Source organism: Oryx dammah, unplaced genomic scaffold (genome assembly GCF_014754425.2).
Source record: "Oryx dammah isolate SB20612 unplaced genomic scaffold, SCBI_Odam_1.1 HiC_scaffold_11164, whole genome shotgun sequence".
NCBI lineage: Eukaryota > Metazoa > Chordata > Mammalia > Artiodactyla > Bovidae > Oryx > Oryx dammah.
The window spans coordinates 1,293,461-1,311,184 of NW_024080557.1; the positions used below are offsets into that span (position 1 = coordinate 1,293,461).

General features: G+C 36.1%; 1 protein-coding gene across 3 annotated transcripts in view; it reads right to left on the reverse strand.

Annotated features, from left to right (window-relative positions):
• LOC120860724 (CUB and sushi domain-containing protein 3) overlaps positions 1-17,724 on the reverse strand; it is a 1,429,922-nt gene that overhangs the window by 454,412 nt on the left and 957,786 nt on the right. For all 3 annotated transcript variants that reach the window (XM_040236474.1, XM_040236473.1, XM_040236472.1), the window contains 3 exons: positions 17,439-17,627; positions 6,690-6,806; positions 177-392 (listed from right to left, as the gene is read on the reverse strand). In XM_040236474.1, coding sequence (XP_040092408.1) covers positions 177-392; positions 6,690-6,806; positions 17,439-17,627 — 522 coding nt within the window. The remainder of the gene's footprint in view (positions 1-176; positions 393-6,689; positions 6,807-17,438; positions 17,628-17,724) is intronic.

A 17,724-nucleotide genomic window follows, 5' to 3' on the forward strand; every position in this document is an offset into this window, starting at 1 on the left:
GTTCTCTTTAATATATTACTGCAGTCAATCTTCAAGGCATTTCAAATTTTCCTTAAAATTTGTTGGCAGATAGCTTTTTTGCTTTCACCTTTTTTTGTCTCATTTTCTCTCTCTGTTTGGTTATGCATAAGCTATTTTCACTTTTAAAACTCTGGTATTAAAACTTATTTTCTTACCAGAGAATGTAATATTGAATCCTTCATATGATATTGAGAAATCAGAAATGAAGCGCAACTGAGCCCTGAAATTTCCATAGAGACCAGCATTGATTGTTGAAGGAAGTTCTGAACCAGTCAAGCGTGCCAGTGGTTGGGTAAAACTGCCATTCTCTGTGATCAGTAAGTAGTCATGATGGTCTTCCAAATGAAAGGTGTGGAAGTTGAACTGTACACCTAATAAGGAAAAGAGGAAAATTAGACTCATCAAGTATATTAGCAAAACACACAGAGTTACCAAACTAACAAAAATCAGGACTCTTATGACAGATTTTTGTGAAAATGAATGGCACTGCTATAAAATATTCTGAATATATAGTATAATTATTATATCTTTCTTTTGAGTTTTTCTGTTTTCTTGTTTCCTTTAGCTTCTCTATAAGGTTTATAATGAGTCATGTCTTAGAAACTGCTTGGAAATAAAATTTTAAAATTACTGTCTAAAAAGAAATTACATGCATTTTCTGAAAATTTCAAGGAAAACTTATACCCTTTATTCAAATAGAAGTGTTTTGGCAAAAGTAACCACTCATTCAACTTCTAATAAGATAGACTACTCTGTCAATATCTAACAGAATTTTAAATTTTCTCATGTATTAATTTCAGTACATATCAGAACAAGTACATTTTTTAAGAAAAACATGCAGACTGATAGTCTGATTTTTTTTCTTTTTTTGTTCATTTGCTCTTTTGACTATTTTTCCTATTTTTAGTCTCTAACCAAAATCTAATTCACTTTATCTGAACTTCCACTCATGTTAAAGTGCTCAGCAACTCTTTGTAGTTTATATAATGGATTCATATAGGGTATACTCTTTTTGGTATGAGTTCTTTAGCATGCATGATCAGTCTTGAAGTCATGTCCAACTCGTTGCCACCCCAGGGACTGTAATCCGCCAGGCTCCTCTGTTCATAGTATTCCAGATAAGAATATTGGAGTGGGCTGACATTTCCTCCTCCAGGGGATCTTTCTGACCAGGTATCAAACCCGCATCTCCTGCAGTGCAGATGGATTTTTTACCACTGAGCCTCCTGGAAAGTCCCTGAGTTTCTTTCTCTTACCACTAAGTGCGTGAGATTCATCTCTACTTTTGTGTGTGATTGTAAGTTGTTTTAGAGATCCATTTCATTTTGTGAATACAACACATTCATTTGTCTGTTCAAAAGCTGATGGTTATTTAGGTAATTGACATTTAACTTGAATGCAGAAAATGCTGCTATGAGCATTCAAGTATGTCTTTTGAAGAACATATTTGCTTATTTCTGTTGGATCGATACCTAGGAGTAGAATTACTGGCTCATGGGAAATTTATATATATATATATATATATATATATCTCAGCCTTAATAGATATTGTTTCACAAAGTGGCTATGCCAATTTACATTTTCATCAACAAATCCAATTGATCTGTATCTTCATCAATATTTGAAAGTTTAAATTTTTATTTTTTCATTTGTTCTGTCCTGGTGAGTATGGTATGTCATTGCATTGTTGTCTTTTGTGACTGTTTAATGACACTATCTTAAATGCATGTAATAACCTAACAGTTACACACATATACACACACACACATCCTATATTGTTTGTAAGATATGCATATGTGTGTACTCAGTTGCTCAGCTGTGTCTGATTATTTGCGACTCTGGATTGTAGCCCGTCAGACCCCTCTGACATGGGATTTTCCAAGCTAGAATACTAGAGTGGGTTTCCATTTCCTCCTTCAGGGGATTTCCCGACCCATGGATCAAACCCACATCTCCTGTGTCTCCTGCATTAGCAGGCAGATTTCTTTACCACTGAGCCACCTAGGATGCTGTATTTAAGTACCAAATGAAACAAAGGATGATATCACATTCATCTTTCTTTTTAAATTTTCTTTTTTTTTCTTTTCATTTTGAACACTTGATATATGTTTATTAAATATATCAATTCCTTTTTCTAAGATTTTTTTTTCTTTTTTTTTTTAAATTAATTAATTTATTTTTAATTTTTACTTTACAATTCTGTATTGGTTTTGGCATAGATTGACATGAATCCACCACAGGTGTACATCATCTAAAAGAATCACCAAAAGCTTCATCAAAAACCCAGTGACATATGTTAGTGGGTAATGATAAAATAACATTCTTAATGCTATTTATCAACTTTATAGTTCCAAATGATGTATAGTTATGGAGTCATCATTGCTTTTTAAAAAAATTGAAGTATGGTTGATTTACAAAGTTGTGTTAGTTTCAGGTATACAGCAAAGTGATTCAGATATATGTGTGTGTGTGTATTCTTTTTCATATTATTTTCCAGTATAGATTATTTTAAGATGCTGAATATAGTTCCCTGTGCTATACAGTAAGCCCTTGTTGTTTATCTATTTTATTGTATATGTTAATCCCAAACTCCTTATTTATCACTTGTTTGTTAAAAAAGCAAAAAGTGAAATAAAATGAGACCAAAAAATAAACTGAAAATATAAGTAATGATGAGTTATTAATCCATAATAGGCCAGTGATTCCAACTTGGAAAATACTTGAAATATACAATGATACTCTTTTCCAAAATATAACATCTCTTTTTTTCTCTCACTCCACAATGAGCCCTTTTTAGGACTGGGTCCAGAAAGTCAGTGTCTCAAAAGTTCTTCAATATAAATGTGGCATTTGATACTGCTGCTAAGTTGCTTCAGTCGTGTCTGACTCTGTGCGACTCCATAGATGGCAACCCACCAGGCTCCCCCGTCCCTGGGATTCTCCAGGCAAGAACACTGGAGTGAGTTGCCATTTCCTTCTCCAATGTATGAAAGTGAAAAGTTAAAGTGAAGTCGCTCAGTCGCTCAGCCCACCATGCTCCTCCATCCATGGGATTCTTCAGGCAAGAGTACTGGAGTGGATTGCCATTGCCTTCTCCGGGCATTTGCTACTAGACAGACATAAATGAAAATGGCAATGTAGCAAGGAGAAGATCTTTGCCATCTAGATTCACTGATATCTAAATTTACAAATTAACATGAGTGGAAGTTCAGATAAAGTGAATTAGATTTTGGTCAGAGACTGAAAATAAGAAAAATAGAAGAGCAAATGAACAAAAAAGAAAAAAAATCAGTCTATCAGTTTGCATGTTTCTCTTAGAAAAATCTGCTTATTCTGATATGTAATGAAATTAATACATGGGAAAATTTAAAATTCTGTTAGGTAGTGGTGCTAAGGAGCCCACTGTCATGTATTGCATGCATAGCCTTTCTGAGATGCACTTTCTCCATCTGGGAAAATGGATTCTAATACAGTTGTCCTAAAGTTTAAATGAGACAATATAAGGGATGACTTGGCACAATGCTTTCACAGAGGAAGTGCTCAGCAACTCTTAGGCATCATTTATTGTTTACTTCTTCAACCTGAAAGTCAATTGTTTTCATGTCACTATGCCCTAGTCAACTACTTTAATAAATGAAGCTACTGTTTATCATCTTATGTTTTAAACACTAAAATCTGTGTTCACTACAGGAAAACAACATAAGACCTTCTAATTACGGCAATTAATCTAAATAATAAAATGATACTAAGAACCTACTATATTACAAGCATTATAGAATATAAAAAGTGAGAAGACTGTAAATAACTCATAGTCTAAGGGAAAAAGATACATAAACTAAAGTTTCAAACATTTTGCTAAGTGCTATGAAAGTAATTAATGTGAGTCAATATCAGAGTATAAACTTAAGAGATAGGTTGTCAGAGGGACTAGCAGATGCTTCTGAAGGCAATGACCTTCAAAAGTGAACAGCTCTTTGTGGAAGAGCAACCCTTGGATGGACATTTCAGGAAGTAGAAATGGACAGGCAAAGACATACAATCTTAATAGGGCAGTGGGTATGAAGAATAGTGAGAAAAAGTAAGTGGTTACAACATCATAGTACTGTCCCATCAAAGTGATAATTCAAAAGTTCTATTAAGGTAATTTTTGTTACATAAATATATGAAATACTTGGGCTTGAAGTCAAAATATTATTAATATCTGGGTTATAGTTATAGTTATGACAAATTTTGACCTTGAGGGTGCAATATTGATGTGCGTTTGTGTATCTATGTTTGTGTATATGGGCTGGGTGAGAAGTTTGACTCTATTACCTTGATAATTTCTCCTAACTTTAAGAGATTATCCTTCACAAAACTTTGACTACACTTTGGAACATTTGTACTTCGAACAAATTTTGTTGGCTCTTACAAGAAAAGCACATAATCTGCATTTCATGCCATGTAAATACAGATTTAATTAACACTTGCAGCGTCTGAAGGTGCAAAACCTTAAGTGTTAATTAAACTTCTATTTACATAGCAAGCAGTATGTAGCCCTCCATTTTCTTGTATAATACAAGGAAGCTTATTTTAAACTCCATTAATCTGCTACACAGTGGGGTAATAGGATGCTTTGGTTAACTTCCAACAAATAGTCTTCTATTATGGAGAACAACAAAAATGACAGTTTATGAAGTCTTCCACTTCATTCCTGCAGTAAATACCAGAATACTCATTTTAACAGCATTTTTTTCTCAATAATATTTAATTTTGATTAAAAGAACCATCTTTATATTACCCTCACCATTAATAAAAGGATGTATAATTTCAAAAAAAGGCTAACCAACTGTATGTCAAATATTCTATCAGAACTGCAGATATATCTCACATAGTTGAACAGAAGTATAAAAAACATTGTGCACTGTCATATAGAGTGAAGTAAGAAAAACAACAAATATTGTATATCTCTTATATGTGGAATCTAGAAAAATGGTACAGATGCATTTATTGGCAAAGTGGAAATAGAGTCGCAAATGTAGACAACAAACGTGGTTACCAATGGTGGGGGGAGGAGGAGTGGGACAAACTGGGAGATGGGACTGACATACATATACTACTATGTATAAAACAGGTAACTAATGAGAACCTGCAGTTTATCACGTGGAACTCAACTCAAGGATCTGTGGTGAACCAAACGAGAAGAAAATCTAAAAAAAAGATCTTACATGTAGGATATATGTATATGTATAACCAGTTAATCTCACTGAACAGCAACTAACACAGCATTGTAAAGCAACTCTATTCTAACAAAATTAAAAAATAAAATAAAATAACACATTGTGTAAAAACCACAATGGATTCAAATGTTTTAAATAAAGCTTTAATTTTTAAAACTGTAACATCACCTTCTCATTGCTGTGATTTGGGTTTTTTTTAATTTTTAGATCTTTGATAGTAAAGCCAATAAGTACAATGTAATGTGTGTGCTGTTGCTCAGTTTTGCCCAACTCTTTGTGACTCCATGGAATGTAGCCTTCCAGGCTCCAATATTGTAAAGTAATTAAGCTCCAATTAAAATAAATTAAAAGAAAAAGAATACTGGAGTGGGTTGCCATGCCCTCCTCCAGGGGATCTTCCAAACCCAGGGATTGAACCTAAGTATCCCTCATTGCAGGCAGATCTTTACTGACTGAGCCACCAGGGAAGCCCAAGAATACTGGGTAGCCTATCCCTTCTCTGAATCAAACTGGAGTCTCATGCATTGCAGGTGGATTCTTTACCAGCTGAGCTACCAGGAAACCCATATACAATGTAACAGTAAAAACCAATAAGAATAATGCTTCCCCAAAGCAGTTTTTAACATGAATAAATTCTTTTTTAAAACATTAGCATATAGATATTTTCAGGTAAATAATTTTCATCCATTTTTGTTTTGATATTTAGAATGCCCATTTTCCCACTGTCAAGCTATTATCTTAAACCATTTATATTGCTAATATTCATTGAATATTTTGGTTGTATTGCATGAATAAATCATATTTAGTACTACAAGGACTTTCATTTATTTGTTCAAAGGAGATTTATTAAGCTCTACTATAAGTACAGTGCAATTTTATACTTTCACTCAACTATGTAAGATCCAACTGCAGTTCTGACAGAAAATTTGAGACAAATATTTCTAGGACAGTTATAAATGTATATAGGGTATATGGTTATAATAAACAACCATTTTATTTATATGTATTTATTTTATATATATTTATTTATAATAAATAACTATTTTAAAACAAGTGTATATAAACATGTACTGTTAACGTTACAATCAGTTCAGTACTTCAGAGTATCTATTTCCCTTTGAATTTTTGAAATCATCTTCTTATACTGTACCAGAGACAAAAGACATCCTATTTGAGATTTTACTGATATGAAAATTTCAAATTACATTATTTTAATATATATAAATATTACCATTCTGAAAAAAATCATATGAGCATATATGTTATAATACTACAGAAAAGTAAATATAATCCTCTGCTGCAGTTATTCAAATTGAATTTTGTATTAGCATATTTTAGTACTGATCTGTTTTTGCTCATGCAAAATGACATTGTAAAGGACAATGAAATAAAAATATATGCAATGAAAATTAAGAAGATAGCCCATTATCATTGCATGAGACAAATTACCTTTTCCATGGGTTACATCAACAGTCCATGTACAATTCAGAGAATTTGGATAAAATTCTGGGTAACCAGGTGATAAGATTGTTCCACTAGGCCCTCTAACATCTCCTCCACATAATGCTGAAAATACAAAGAAATATAGTCATATGATCACTGTTAAGAGAGGCAAAGGCTGAACAAATCTCTTTTGAAATAGAAGGAGTCTGATTATCTTTGCTTAAGTTACTTCCTGGAAATAAGAGGAATGTGTAAAGACCTCTTCCAATACTAGAAATTAATTTCATCCTTTGAAACACTAGAGAAGAAAAAGGTATAAAATTGTATCTGAGAATTAATACCAGCCCCAAAAGAATTTAGCTCAACCTTTCATATCTGCATTTAAAGTACACACTTACATATTTCTAATTACAAGCAACATTTGCATAAATTGGTTGTAAATTAAACATGAGTAATTAATTGTTTAGTCATTGCTCTTTTACTAAGCTTTAAGAAAATAATTTGTTAATTATACAAAATTATTTATATTTTAGATTCTTAAAGGGATAGGTGTCATTCTTCACAGAATTCCTTTTGAAATAGTGGAGCAAAATTTTGAAAGCTGTTTCTGAACTTGTGCATTTCTCTGGGAAACATAACGAATAAAAAGAGTTTTCTGAGAGGATGGTTAGTTTTTAGTAAATACTCCAAGATAATAAAAATAAATATTTATGAACTGAAGTAAAATAAATTAAAATTTGATTCAATGTTTATTTACTATAGACTAAATCACAGTTAAAAATGCCTTCTACCACCAGTAGTTACGATAGACCACTGATAATGCTGATAAAAAACTAAAGGAAACCTAAATATAGTGTAACTTATATGCCGCATTCATCATGCAAAATACTGGTCTGGATGAATCACAAGCTGGATTCAAGTTTACCATGAGAAATATCAACAACCTCAGATATGCAGATGTTACCACTCTAATGGCAGAAAGTGAAAAGGAACTAGAGCCTCTTTATGAAGGTGAAAGAGAGGAGAGAAAAAGCTGGCTTAAAATTCAACATTTATCATGGCATCCGATCCCATCACATTATGGTGAAAAGAAGGGGAAAAAGTGGAAGAAGTGATACATTTTATTTTCTTGGACTCCAAAATCACTGCAGATGATGACTTCACATATGTTTGACTTTTTAGCATTCTATTTCAAATGACCAATCTATATAAACATTATTAAAGGTATCATTCATTTAATCAGAGATTCATTTACTACTTTCTTCTTCAAATCACTCTCTCTTTAAGCATCTCAAACCTAAATGTGTCAATATACTTGTTTATGTTATTATCTTTAATTGATTTACATGTTATAGATTCTCATTTGTCAACGGCCTGTATGTGACTAAAACAATCTTCCATTATCATCAGTAGCAGGAGCATTTTAATCAACCAAATGAAATGCTTCATCTTTCTAAATGAGATCATTTTATATTGCAAATATTTAGAATTATATATATATTTTTTTAACAATTACAAGAGATTAGTTACATGTGCATTGATATAATGCACAGAGACAGATGCTAATGCAAGTGTGAGTTGTTTTGAATTTTAATTAATTACCCAATGTTCTCTCAATCTGATGATGTTGGCTTCTCTATAAAAGTCCCTTCCTGCTAAAGCTAAGAAAATGCAAGATGAAATCAAACAGCCCATTAAAATCAATCATGAGGAGCCAAAATATTAAGAATAAAAAAAAAGGTTTTATAAGTGAAATTTTTTTCAGGTAGAAAATGGAACTCAGAGACACTGTAAAAGATGCAGTGGTATAGAAAATATTAAGAAAATTTCTCCAAGAATATTTTTAAAATAAATTCTGAGGATTAAGTCAGTTCAAAAGACCATATGACTATTCATACATTAAATTTCATTAGAACAATAGCATCTAAAAAGGATGCCACGGATCTAATGCCTTATCTTTTATATCTCCCATTCTGAAGGAATTTCAATTGATTCCAACAACCTTGCTAATTAATGTCATATTAGGTATATATGTTCTTGTGAATGAAAGACAAATTTTATATCACATGAATCCTTGAAACATTGCAGAGAATTTAGGGAACAACAAAACAAACATGAAAAAAGCAGTTACTTCATGTTACGGAAAATGTCTGTCCAAGAAAAACAAGTAGCACAGCAAAGTCACACCAGTAGCCCAAAATATGAGCTGAGAGCAATTAGCCAGACATACAACAATCTTGTTAAGTATAAATAGCTTTTATTTTTTCTCCCTGATTTTTTCCATATATGACCACTACCTGACTACTACCTGGTCACATGATAAGAATCTGAGTTTTAAAATATGAAGTTTCCTCAAAAGACAACCCCTTGAATGCAACTGCCCAACTCAGAAAATTATACCTTGCCCTTGGTAGAGATGCACACTTGGCAAGTGCTAAATTTTCTATAACTAGAACAGACTTTCTAGACCATTATTAATGAAACCACTTTGAGTATTGCAATGGGACAAAGAAATGGCCAGTTTTTACAAACCCCATCATGATTCTTTTTGTCTGTTTTTAACCTTAGATCTCTTTTCTTTAGGTCTACCTAATTTGAACTGTATAAACTTATTTGAGACTGTTTATTACTTGAATTCTATGCATCATCATTACTTGAATTTTTGGGTCCTGGCTGGATGGCATCAAGGACTTGATGGATGTGAGTCTGAGTGAACTCCGGGAGATGGTGATGGACAGGGAGGCCTAGCGTGCTGCGATTCATGGGGTCGCAAAGAGTCGGACATGACTGAGCGACTGAACTGAACTGAAACATCAGTTCATGTACTCTTTTGCTATGTTAGTCTGTGTACTCAAATCTTTCAATAATATGAAAAAATTAGGGGAGCAATAAAATGTAAGTACATTCAGTTCAATTTCAGATTCTGTGCTTAATGACGTAGGTGATACAGATAATCAAGTAATTTCTTCAGTTGTAAATGTCCCCCATCATAAGATGGCTATGTGTGTGTGTGCTCAGTCACTCAGTTGAGTGAAGCGATAGTCAATCATGTCAACTGTCTGTGATCCCATGGGCTGTGGCCTGCCAGGCTCCTTTACCCATGGAATTCTCCAGGCCAGAATACTGGAGTGGGTAGCTGTTCCCTTCTCCAGGGAATCTTGCCAACCCAGGGATCAAACCCAGATCTCCCTCACTGCAGGCAGATTCTTTACCGTCTGAGCCACCACGGAAGTCCCAGTCACTCAGTAATGTCTGATTTTTTATGACCCCAGGTCTGTAGCTTGCAGAGCTCCTCTGTCCATGGTATTCTCTGTGTAAGAATACTAGAGTCGGTAGCCACTCCATTCTCCAGGGGAATCTTCCCTACCAGGGATCAAATCCAGGTCTCCTGCATTGCAGGCATATTCTTTACCATCTGAACTACCAGGGAAGCCCCAGATGACTGTATTGTTTATCAAACAAAATAGGATAATTTGGGGGGAGAAATTAGAGTGCCAGGGAAAAGAGTGAATGCAGGGCTTCTCTTAGGCAATTCAGGACGTGTGGAAAGAATAGTCTGCTCATTCTTTCATTAAAATCAGATTTATTGAGCACCCACTGTGTGACATGCCACACTGGATGAAGAACAAACTTGAATCAAGATTGCTGGGAGAAATATCAATAATCTCAGAATGCAAATGATACCACGGTTATGGCAGAAAATTAAGAGGAACTAATATTGACTATGCCAAAGCCTTTGATTGTGTGGATCACAATAAACTGTGAAAAATTCTGAAAGAGATGGGAATACCAGACCACCTGACCTGTCTCTTGAGAAATCTGTATGCAGGTCAGGAAGCAACGGTTAGAACTGGACATCGAACAACAGACTGGTTCCAAAAAGGAAAAGGAATACATCAAGGCTGTATATTGTCACCCTGCTTATTTAACTTCTATGCAGAGTACATCATGAGAAACGCTGGACTGGAAGAAACACAAGCTGGAATCAAGATTGCCAGGAGAAATATCAATAACCTCAGATATGCAGATGACACCACCCTTATGGCAGAAAGTTAAGAAGAACTCAAAAGCCTCTTGATGAAAGTGAAAGAGGAGAGTGAAAAAGTTGGCTTCAAGCTCAACATTCAGAAAATGAAGATCATGACATCTGGTCCCTTCATTTCATGGGAAATAGAAAGGGAAACAGTGGAAAAAGTGTCAGACTTTATTTTTTGGTGCTCCAGAATCACTGCAGATGGTGACTGCAGCCATGAAATTAAAAGACGCTTACTCTTTGGAAGGAAAGTTATGACCAATCTAGATAGCATATTGAAAAGCAGAGACATTACTTTGCCAACAAAGGTATATCTAGTCAAGGCTATGGTTTTCCCGTGGTCATGTATGGATGTGAGAGTTGGACTGTGAAGAAAGCTGAGTGCCGAAGAATTAATGCTTTTGAACTGTGGTGTTGGAGAAGAGTCTTGAGAGTCCCTTGGACTGCAAGGAGATCCAACCAGTCCATTCTGAAGGAGATCAGTCCTGGGTGTTCATTGGAAGGACTGATGCTAAAGCTGAAACTCCAATACTTTGGCCACCTCATGCAAAGAGTTGACTCATTGGAAAAGATCCTGATGCTGGGAGGGATTGAGGGCAGGAGGAGAAGAGGACGACAGAGGATGAGATGGCTGGATGGCATCATCAACTTGATGGACATGAGTTTGAGTGAACTCTGGGAATTGGTGATGGACAGAGAGGCCTGGCATGCTGTGATTCATGGGATCGCAAAGTGTAGGACACGACTGAGTGACTGAACTGAATTGAACTGAACTGAAACAGCCTCTTGATGAAAGTGAAAGAAGAGAGTGGAAAAGCTGACTTAAATCTCAACATTCAAAAAACGAAGATCATGGCATCTGGCCCCATCACTTAATGGCAAACAGATAGGGAAACAATGGAAACAGACAGACTTAATTTTGGGGAGGAGGCTCCAAAATCACTGCAGATGGTGACTGCAGCCATGAAATTAAAAGATGCTTGCTCCTTGGAAGGAAAGCTATGCCAAACTTTGACAGCATATTAAAATGCAGAGACATTACTTTGCAAACAAATGTCCGTATAGTTAAAGTTATGGTTTTTCCAGTAGCCAAGTATGGATGTGAGAATTGGACCATAGAGAAGGCTGAGCACCAAAGAATTGATGCTTTTGAATTGAGATGTTGGAGAAGACTCTTGAGAGTCCCTTGGACTGCAAGCGGATAAAATCAGTAAATCCTAAAGGAAATCAACCCTGAATATTCACTGGAAGGACTGATGTTGAAGCTGAAACTCCAATACTCTGGCCACCTGATGCAAAGAGCTGACTAATTAGAAAAGACCCTAATTCTGGGAAGACTGAACGCAGGAGGAAGAGGGGACAACAGAGGATGAGATGGTTGGATGGCATCACTGACTCAATGGACATGAGTCTGAGCAAGTCCAGGAGATGGTGAAGGACAGGGGAGCCTGCTATGCTGTAGTCCATTGGGTTGCAAAGAGTCAGACACGACTGAGTGACTGAACAACAACAACGAAGTGTGTGACAGAAACTGAACTATTCTTGGCACTAATGACATAGCAATGAATATAATAACGTCTTGCCACTTAGAATTTACATTTTTGATAAAAAAAAACAGATTACATATACATAACAATGTTGTTAGAGAGTGGTGAATACTATGAAGAAAAATATAAATGACATGACAGGGATTATCCCTTTATGGGGACTGTCAGTGATATGATATTTTAAGTAGAGATTGAGCGTATTTAGGAAGAAGGTCATGTGACTATATGAAACCTATTTCAGGAAGAAGAAGAAATGAGAGAGAGTTGGAGGGATGGGGAGAGGGAGAGCCTTTTAATATATGAAGAAAAGCCAGGAGACCTGTGTAGCTTGAGCGCAGTGGTATGAATGAGGGACAAAGTTGTGAGAGATGAGGCATGGGAGGTACTCAGGGCCCAGATTACATGGGAGCAATTAAGTCATGCAAAAGTTTTGAGATTTTATTCTTCTTGGGATGCTAAGTGCTAGAAGGCTCTGGGCAGCAGAGTGCCCTGATCTGCCTTAACTCATAAAATAATTACTCTGGTTGCTTTCTGAAAAGTAGACCTAAGAGGTCAAAGGGAAAAGAAAGAAACCCCTCAAGAAATACATGGTGAAAAATAAGGTATCAAATTTATTAAATAATGCAGAATCTAATTAAACTGTTTATCACTTGTTTAAGATTCAAGGTTTCAATAATAAACCAAGATGAAGTTAGAAAGATCAAGTTTTTGCTCAGAAACCTAAATATACAAAAATAGGACTTAAACACCAATACAGTATACTAACGCATATATATGGAATTTAGAAAGATGGTAACGATAACCCTGTATGCGAGAGAGCAAAAGAGACACAGATGTATATCAAATTTACTAAATACTGCAGAATGTAACTAAACTGTTTATCACTTGTTTAAGATTCAAGGTTTCAATAATAAACCAAGATGAAGTTAGAAAGATCGAGTTTTTGCTCATAAACCTTAATTTAAACACCAATACAGTATACTAACATATATATATGGAATTGAGAAAGATGGTTAACGATAACCCTGTATGGGAGACAGCAAAAGAGACACAGATATATAGAACAGTCTTATGGACTCTGTGGGAGAGGGCGAGGGTGGGATGACTTGGGAGAATGGCAATGAAACATGTATAATATCATCTGTGAAACGAACTGCCAGTCTAGGTTCAATGCATGATACAGGATGCTCAGGGCTGGTGCACTGGGATGACCCAGAGGGATGGTATGGGGAGGGAGGTGGGAGGAGGGTTCAGGATGGGGAACACATGTACACCCATGGTGGATTCATGTTGATACATGGCAAAACTAATACAATATTGTAAAGTAATTAGCCTCCAATTAAAATAAATAAGTTTATATTTAAAAAATGTAGTCTGCCATATAACATAATTGATGTTAGTTAAAAAGTCCTCTTTTTCAGCCATATATTCCAGGGAGTTCAGAGTATCCATAAATTATTTCAACAGCTCTATGTATTTCTTTATTCAAAATTCTAAACATGGGGCATCACTGAAGAAAGAATAATAAAACTTTAATTGTACTTTAAATAGTTTTAGTACCATATTGTAAAGAATGGGGGTAGGAGGTAGCATGACAGTAGACTTGTGCATAGGATCTGGATCAAGGCTGCCTGAATTTCAATCTTGACTTGGCCATTAACTAGTGGGATGACACAAGGCAAGATATTTAAGCTCTATTTGCCTTAGTTTTCTTATATGTTAAGTGGTGATCATAACAGCAATTACCTCTTGGAGTTATTTTGATAAAATTAATTAATAAACACAAAACACCTGTAGCAGTACCAACACATGCTCCTGCTGCTGCTGCTGCTGCTAAGTGCTTCAGTCGTGTCCAACTCTATGCGACCCCATAGACGGCAGCCCTCCAGGCTCCCCTGTCCCTGGGATTCTCCAGGCAAGAACACTGGAGTGGGTTGCCATTTCCTTCTCCAATGCATGAAAGTGAAACGTGAAAGTGAAGTCGCTCAGTCGTGTCCGACTCTAGCGATGCCATGGACTGCAGCCTACCAGGCTCCTCCGTCCATGGGATTTTCCAGGCAAGAGTACTGGAGTGGGGTGCCATTGCCTTCTCCGACCAGCACATGGTAAACCCTCATTAAATGTTATCGATCATTACTGCAAACCCTCACTGACTAGTGTGCTTTGCAAGTCAATTAACCATGGGCTGACCAGGTAGTGTTACTGGTAAAAATCCCTGCCTGCCAATGCAGGAGACGCAAGTTTGATACCTGGGTCAGGAAGATCCCTTGGAGGAGGGCATAGCAACCGACTCTGGTATTCTTGTATGGAGAATCCCATGGACAGAGGAGCCTGATGGGCTACAGTCCATAGGGTCACAAAGAGTCGGACACAACTGAAGCAACTGAGAAGCAGCAGTGTGAATTAACTATGGCCTATGAAGAAACGATAAGAACTATTGTGTGCCAAAGTAAGGCAAGCTGTACCTTGAGTAACCAAGCAATCTATGTCAATGGAGGTTACACTCTTGGATCAGGAGAATAAATTCTGTTTATTCACTATTCCTCCCTTAAAGGAATTTTAGATTATTTGCCTCTGGGGAAAAAGTTTAAACTGAAGGAAAAGCATAATCAAATCAGCGTACAAGATTATATGTAGTCGAGTTCAGTAAGAATGAATGAAAAATTAAGTAGCAGCTTCACACAAAGCTCAGACATTCAAAAAAGTGAATATAAATTATGCCTTGTCTAGCTATACTTCCTATCCAGCTACACTTCCCTGGTGGCTCAGACAGTAAAGCGTATGCCTACGATGCAGGAGACCAGGGTTCAATCCCTGGGTTGGGAGGATCTCCTGGAGAAGGAACTGACAACCCACTCCAGTATTCTTGCCTGGAAAATCCCATGGCTGGAGAAGCTTGGTAGGCTACAGTACATAGGGTCACAAAGAGTCAGACATGACTGAGCGACTTCACTTTCACTTTCACTTTTTACACCTATATTCAGAATGAGTTGGGGGTACAAAAGAGGAAGATAGATAAAGATGGAGATTTCAGTTTGACATAAATAATCTTTCAAAAAAACAAAGAGGTAAGAATACCGGAAGGAGACAAAACTGGGAAGGATAGAGTCTATGTTATTAAGAATCATGAATTTCTTGATTAATAATTTAAACTTTTATCCCTAAGAAACAAAAAGTCATTAAATATTTTTGACATTGCATATAACATGAAATAGAATGAAGATTAGAGTGAAGTAGTTGGATATTGAATTTAAGGTTGATTCCAGTTGCCTTGATGAGAGATGATAAGGATCTATGTTGCTCCTAGGCAAACTAGACACATTCAGTTTTATCATTAATAACACTTAAGCATGCTGGTATGCTGCTGCTGCTACTGCTAAATTGCTTCAGTTCTGTCTGACTCTGTGTGACCCCACAGACGGCAGTCCACCAAGCTCCCCCGTCTCTGGGATTCTCCAGGCAAGAACACTGGAGTGGGTTGCCATTTCCTTCTCCAATGCAAGAAAGTGAAAAGTGAAAGTGAAGTTGCTCAGTCGTGTCCGACTCTTAGTGACCCCATGGACTGCAGCCTACCAGGCTCCCCTGTCCATGGGATTTTCCAGGCAAGAGTACTGGAGTGGGGTGCCACTGCCTTCTCTGATATGCTGGTATACTTGGACATTATTTTTTTTCCTCCTGCTTCTTCTGATAATATCACCACCAAACCTTTCTATCTTGGTGAATTTACTCTATCATATGTCTTCATAGGGATGGATGGACACATGACCTGGAGAAAGCCAATCAAAAAGGGCACTTTTTCATTACTACAGTTTCTGGTAGAGGTATGGACTAATCAGAGACCTTTTCTCATATTTTTTTAATAAGAACAGAATGGTAGAACTCTCATTCTTCTCTGATTTTGGAAATGTGAGGTTATATGATTCCATCCTGAGAGTGTATTCTCCGCCTTTAGTCCCACATATAGAAAACGCCTGGTTTCAACTAAAGAGAATGATGATAAGGAGAGAGAAAAGCCAAGGTGGAAATAGAAATTTCCTTGAAAATGTCTGAATTCATGATTATCATTAGCAACAAGAAGTATGCCATGTGTGCCTTTTCTAAGTTTGGCCTGTGTTAGTTGCTCAGTTGTGTCCCACTCTTTGTGACCCCATGGACTATAGCCCACTAGGCTCCTCTGTCCATGGAATTCTCCAGGCAAGAACACTGGAGTGGGTTGCCATTCCTTTCTTCAGAGATTTTCTCCAACCAGGGATTGAACCTGAGTTTCCTGCATTGCAGGCAGGGTCTTTACAATATGAGCCACCAGGGAAGCCCTTTTCTAAGTCTGAAACTTCAAAAAACAAATTCTGCTTTCATTTTTAAAAATCATTTAGAATTGGATTTTTGTCACTTAAACCACAAGAATGCTGACTATTACAAATTGTACTGCACCAAATATGGGGCAGATATGCTGAGGATTCTTTTAAACCTTGTTATAAAAACAAATTGACACAAAAATGATGGCACTGACAGTATTTGAAAACACTTATGAAATGGGAGATGTGATCTTCCACTTGGCAAAAGGATAAGAATATGTTATGAATAGTGTTATAAACGAAAATTAAAACCCAGAACTAATGGATAGATTTACTTTGTGTGTATTTTTTATAAACCACATGTACAAGTATTTGCCAATCTTAGGAAAGCAGCTTCTTTCATTGTATTTTCATACATGTTTTCTAAAAAATGAAGGATTGCTGACTTATTTTCCATAGAAATAAATAAGAGATAAGGACACTGGTGTATTATTTCCTACAGGGAAGTCTGGTACATTGCTATAAAGCTGTGTAGCTAGGCAGGATTTGGACTATTACACATTGTCTTCCAGGCAGGAGGTAAATGCTCTAGCTCTTCATTGCATTCACCTGATACAATTTGACATTTTCAATGTTATTTTTTCAAGGAGTGTAGGACACAATAGGCACCTAAAATCATTAACTCAACACATTTTAAATATACATATAACATCCTTAGGCATTGGGTAAGTTTGACTTATTATCAGTATTCATTCTTTTGTGTCTTTATTAACAGTTTGATAACATAAAATTGGCAGAATTCAAGAAACCTCACATTTTACAAGATTATGTTGATTTATTTTTGGTTTATAAATTGGTTTATTTTCCATATTGAACCTACCATCACAGGTTGGAAGTGAATGACTCCACCAGTGGTTTTTCTCACACAGAAGGGGCTCTTCATGGCTCAGCCTATATCCAGGATCACAACTAAAGGAAACAGTAGATCCAATGGAGAAATCATGACCATAGCGACGACCATGTACAGGTATGCCAGGATCCAAGCAAGAATAAGTGTTCACTGTAACACCTGGAAAACACAAGGAAGAGGAAAGAGTAAGCTTGATGAGAATCAGTCACTGAAATAGATTCTTATTGTTCTAAACAAACTCATTCCTTCAAAACAA